Raw genomic sequence first — 6,086 nt, 5'->3', positions numbered from 1 at the left:
TCTGAGGGAGAGAAAGAAACCTCTATCACTCCCCTTACAGTCAGAGAGACAGAGAGAGAGAGACAGAGAGACAAAGAGAGAGAGAGACAGAGATGAAGGGAAAGAGAAAATGGGCTAGAGGAGGTAGGGAGTGTACTGAAAGCACTACAGAGAGGCTCCGTAGGGTGAACGAGGGAGCGCTAAAGAGTGAAAAGGAACACAGCAGCTGGGGTTTGAGTGTGAATAATCTCTTACACGATGCGGTGGCATTAGCCTACACGGATGTCGGTAACACATAAATTATTTAAATGATAAATGACTTGTCCTTATTACACTCGGCAGCGCAGACCTACCCTGTTTTTCCCCATTTCCACACAGATGTGGAGAGTTTATGCACTGCAAAAGCAATGTTCAATATGTGTAAATATATATGTATGTATATACAGTATAGATAGATAGATAGATAGAGAGAGATAGATAGATTTGCTCTTTTCTGATTAGGTTTCATTGTGTGTGTGTGTGTGTGTGTGTGTGTGTGTGTGTGTGTGTGTGTGTGTGTGTGTGTGTGTGTTTGAGGTGAAGGAATTTTAAAATCTGCCCAGCCATTTTAAGAACCATCTTATGAAAACCACCTTCTGTTCTCCTTATGTCACCTCCTCTCAAATTACCCTCAAATTAAATTCTTTTCTTTTCATTTCATTCATTCATTTGTTCATTTGCTAACACTGCTCTATTTCCTTCTCTCTTTGTCCTGTGTTTTCTTTTTTGGTTTGTTTGTTTGTTTGTTTGGTTGTTTGGTTTTTTTGGACTGTTTTCCAGGTTGTGAGCCTTTGCCTCTCAAATATCTGGAGTGGAGCAGCGTGGAGTCCATCGTGGCCGTAGTCTTCTCCTGCCTCGGCATCCTGGTAACGCTCTTCGTCACCTTCATCTTCATCCAGTATCGGGACACGCCCGTGGTGAAGTCCTCCAGCCGCGAGCTCTGCTACATCATCCTGGCCGGCATCTTCCTGGGCTACATTTGTCCCTTTACTCTCATTGCACGACCCACCGTCATCTCCTGCTACCTGCAGCGCCTCCTGGTGGGCCTCTCCTCCGCCATGTGTTACTCCGCCCTGGTGACGAAGACCAATCGGATCGCCCGGATCCTGGCGGGAAGCAAGAAGAAGATCTGCACGCGCAAGCCGCGTTTCATGAGCGCCTGGGCCCAGGTGGTCATCGCCTTCGTCCTCATCAGCCTCCAGCTGACGCTGGAGATCACCCTGATCGTGTTGGAGCCCCCGGAGCCGATAAAGAGCTACCCCAGCATCCGGGAGGTCTACCTCATCTGCAATACCAGCAACGTAGGCGTGGTGGCGCCACTGGGCTACAACGGCCTGCTCATCATGAGCTGCACCTACTACGCCTTCAAGACGCGCAACGTCCCGGCTAACTTCAACGAGGCCAAGTACATCGCCTTTACCATGTACACCACCTGCATCATCTGGCTGGCCTTCGTGCCCATCTACTTCGGCTCCAACTACAAGATCATCACCACCTCGTTCTCCGTCAGCCTGAGCGTCACCGTGGCGCTGGGCTGCATGTTCACGCCCAAGATGTACATCATCATCGCCAAGCCGGAACGCAACGTGCGCAGCGCCTTCACCACCTCGGACGTGGTGCGCATGCACGTGGGCGACGGCAAGGCCGCCTGCCGCAGCAACAGCATCCTCAACATGTTCCGCAGGAAGAAGAACAACAACAACGCCACTGGCAGCACCAAGTGAGTGACATGTCTCGCAGCCAGTCACGCGTATCGCAGGGGTTTAGGTGCACTGTGTAAGTTTCACCACCAATCCCAAAAGAGAAGGGGATTCGTTATAAAAACGATATGATGTTTCTAATTTTCGTTGCTCGAAACAATAAAAAAAAAAAACCCGCCTACGTGAAACGATCGTAATGATCTTAAGCATGAGGCAGTGCTGAAACGGTTGACTTTGACTTGAAGAAGAAGGACCATGTTAAACAGAGCTAATGTGTGTCTTCTTTCTGACAAACCCTTTTGCCGTGTTTTTTCTTCCTCCCCGCTGCAACGTGGAGTATGTATGTAGCGTTTTCTTAGAGTGAGACACACTGCACAGCTGTCCTCTACCTTGTCCTCTCAAACTTGACCTAATTTTCCATCTCTCCCCATCTCCCTTTGCTTCTTCCTTTCCCGTCCTCTAAAATTTAACCCACTTCTCAGCACGCCCCTCCCCTGTCTGAACATCGCCACCCCCCCACCCCCCCCCCCCCCCAACCACCAACTTCCCCTCCCAGCCTCTGCCTCCTTCTAACTCAAAACTTAACCCAGTTCTCCGGAGCGAGCTCTCTCCTCTAAAGGGGTGGGCAGTTTCCTGAGCTCAGATTAAGCTAACTCTTGGATTAGAATAAGGATGGCAGTTTCGTATGGATTCTCTACGAAAGGGAATATTGCTAATCCAAGGACAGCCTTAAATGTGGGTCCAGGAAACAATCGCCTCTTTGTCCGCAGCCGTTATTTAATTGGAGCTCGCGTTGCCATGGCGACCGGATCTGGGTTTGGGCTTCTCTTAACTCAATAAGAGCACTATGGTCTCTGAGTTAAGAGTGGCTCGACACGTGGATAGCGATCGCCATGGCGACCCCAAGTCAGCAGGCTAATGTTTTTGTTTTGTTTTTGGAGGGGGGGAATTCCATGCAGGCGCATGTTAGCTTTGTAGACAATCAATCAATCACAGTCAATCAGGATTCAATTAGGTAGAACTGTCAAACATTAGCCATCCGAGGTTCATAATGCTCTCAACCAAAGGCCATTATGAAATATAACAATAAGAATATTAGCATGTGTTTTTTAATTACTAACTGGTCTAAGTCAAACGCTTGAAATCATGACTTTTATCGACTCCTAGAATTTTTTGCTAGCTTTGCTACTAATGATATGTTTAACAATCTGACGATGACAGTTCAATACGTTTCTGGTTTTGTGAATATACTTCTGATGTGCCAGAATTATAACATTGCTGTAATGTTGTTTATGTGTGTGTGTGTGTGTGTTTGTTTGTGTTTTTTTTTTTGTTTTTTTTTTGCGTCCCTCCCCTGGGAATAACGTTGGGTCTCTGTCTCGTTCATAGTCCTAATGGAAAGTCTGTGTCCTGGTCTGAATCAGGTGCCAGGCCCCAGGGGAAGGGGTCGAGTATGTTCCACAGACTGTCTGTGCATGTGAGGAGGCAAGCAGCCGGCCAGAGTCAGACGGCAGTCATACGACCCCTAACTAACACCTCGTCTTCCCCCGACCCCGAATACGAACCAGGCCTCGACACAGACCTCCACGGCTCGAACTCCAAAGACAAGTCTCTCTACAACCTCTCCGAGGAAGAGGAAGGGATAAGACACCCCCGCCGCTCGCTTGGTGTGGCCCAAGAGGCGGGGGAACCTCCCTCTTACTCGCCCTCTCGTCTGCTGGACAGCGCCACTGCCTGTCTGCAGGGCGGTCCGGTGGACACCCTGAGCTCTGACGTTTCGCCGTTTGACAACATGGGGATGAATGTCAGGGTTAGCCCCACCTACCACCCCTTAAGCCAGACCAATCCGTTACCTCTGCCCCTGCAAGGAGGCGTGTTCTCTGAGGAGGAGGAGGAGGAAGCGTTTCGCCCAAACGAGGGGGCCGAGGCTGAAGCCCTCGATCTTATCCACGGCTTCCTGTACGACAGCGCTGTTCCAGAGGAGGAAGAGGAGGATGAGGAAGGCGCAGAGGAAGAGCTGGCCCAGAGTAAGCTGACTCTGCTCACTCCGCCCTCCCCCTTCAGAGACTCGCTGCGGTCGGGGATGTCCACGCCCGGCTCCACGGCTTCCGAAACAACCCTGAACCCTGGACAGGAAGTGACCTATGCCCCCAAACAGAGCTCTTTCACACTGTGAACAGCAAACGCTCAGGATGCAGGATACAGTTGGCGCGCTCCCTTCATCTCATCTGATTTATCCTGTCCTTTCTTTGATTTTAACCTTGCGTGACTATTGCAGGATATCGTTAGCTCGCTCGTTTGGCTTCTCCTGTTACGCAGGGACGCAATGATGTTTGAGAAATGCAAGAACTACAAAGAAAACTAAAGCAACATGCCGTTTGGATTACGTTTTTTTTTTTGTTGTTGTTGTTGTTGTTGTTTTTTTTTTTTCCCTCGTAGGCCGTACTCGAGAAAGTAGGATCTGAAACGGAGCGTCGGAGTGCCAAAAACTTTTTCTTCTTTTTCTTCTACTTCATCTTCTTCTTGTGCCAAAACCTACTGGCTCACGGAACAGTATTATCGACAGAGTGTGAATGCCAGACTGCTGCTTTCGGTCTATCACTGTCTTTTCAAGGAGAGGTAAACACAGAGGAAAAATCAACCCTGTGTGTGGGACTTCTGGGTGTGCTTCTGTACATGGACTATAATCAATCTCTTTTTGCTGAATAATGTCTGTCTGTCTCTCTCTCTCACTCTATCTCCTTCTCTCTCTATCTCTCTCTCTTTCACACACACACACACACACACACTGTTACTGTACTTGCGCTGATAAACTCTTCTCCTTTCTGGCTACGGGGATGTATCTTCCAACAGTCTCAGCTTACAGATCTTGACCACACTTGTGATTACTGGAAAGACAAATGCGCGTACCCAGATATGCGATGGTAAGGTGTGGATCTGATTGGCATATTCATGAGGGATGTTCATGGCATATTATTTTGGTTGTGAGGTCAGCAGGACCAACCATATGTCTGCTGTGTCTGCCTAATGATCAGTTATAATTCTAATCAAAATCACTTCAAAGCGCCTACTTATGATCTGACAGACCCAGTGAGCTTTGGTTGTAATTCTAGATAAGTAGTTGCAGTACAACTGTTGACAACATATGTGTCTTGTCTGTAATGCCAAGGTCAGAGAACAGGGAAGTCTGTTTATTCTTTGTTCCATTCAGATCTATTTTTCTCATACTCTTGAGTCCTTGTAAAAGGGGAAAATGTTTTTGCAAAAACGTTTGTATACCGTTAAACCATCTCTTGTTTTTTTTCCGCACGGATGGTGTGTTTGTATTTCCGCTAAACGTTTCTATGATTCGAATGTCATATATTTCTAAGTTTTAAATTTGTCTTATAATCAATGCTTTGTGAAAAAGGATATACATGTTTGCATTGAACCTGGGGGGACTAAAAAAAAAAAAAACTTTTACGAATCAGCTGTAATCTCTTTCAAAATGATCATTTTTAAACTTTATCTACAGGTAGTTGCTTCTAGTGGTAAATTGTAACTTTTACAGTAAAATCTTGCTTAGGGTTAACATGTATGATGAATCTGGAACTGTGGTGAATTATTTGACTCTTACTTTAATAGAACTATTAGAATGCAACTCTCTAAAAGGTTAGATTCTTGCATCTGTTAAGTATTGTAATTGTTATTATCGATTGTTATATTAAGTCGTTAGTGTAAGCTGTTTGGTACCGAACTATTTGTTAAGAATAAGTAACGGGCAGATCACCTGTTTACGTGGTCAAATAAATAGGAACTTTTTGCCAGGAGAAATCATGCTGTAAAAAAAATAAACATTTTATATTTAAGTGTTCTATTTTGCGGGTTTAATGCGTTAGACAGTTACACCGCGACTGCAGACTTCGCTGTTTCGCAGGATGAAAAATGACTTTTCAAAGTTGATCAGCGATGGGCGACTTAAAATCATTAGTGCATATGTATTTTAAGTCGACTATATCCCACCGGTAAGTCAGTTTGTTGTTAACTTTATTACGTGTCCATTTTGGTCCGAAACCTCATTGAAACATAGGACCTCAACGCCATTTTTTTATATGTACTGTTTGCTTAAATCACATGCGTGCGGCTAATAAGACAAACCAACAATCAACAGCTTGGAGTAGCTCAGTCATAGCTGGTTACCTTTGTACCGACCTACAGTACTGTGGGCAAAGTAAGCACAGCGAGTGCCACTAATTATGGAGTCAGAGTTCTTTAATGACACATGACTTGGAATTAACAACCGTGTGGTTTGAGTCTTAGGTTCACCACACATGACTCAAAACAGACAACATGCGAGTAGACACCAAACGCTCTGACTTTTAAGTCTCA

General features: G+C 46.0%; 1 protein-coding gene across 1 annotated transcript in view; it reads left to right on the top strand.

The window, feature by feature from the left end:
- The window catches only part of grm1a (glutamate receptor, metabotropic 1a), a 28,288-nt gene extending 24,394 nt beyond the window's left edge, over window positions 1-3,894 (top strand). The window contains exons 7-8 of the mRNA XM_030770838.1: window positions 799-1,738; window positions 3,108-3,894. Of these exons, the coding sequence (XP_030626698.1) occupies window positions 799-1,738; window positions 3,108-3,894 (1,727 nt within the window). The remainder of the gene's footprint in view (window positions 1-798; window positions 1,739-3,107) is intronic.
- Window positions 3,895-6,086: the final 2,192 nt, after the last annotated feature.

Source organism: Chanos chanos, chromosome 4, assembly GCF_902362185.1.
Source record: "Chanos chanos chromosome 4, fChaCha1.1, whole genome shotgun sequence".
Classification (NCBI taxonomy): Eukaryota; Metazoa; Chordata; class Actinopteri; order Gonorynchiformes; family Chanidae; genus Chanos; species Chanos chanos.
The sequence above is the reverse complement of the archived record's forward strand: the minus strand, read 5'-3'. Positions and strand labels throughout refer to the sequence as shown.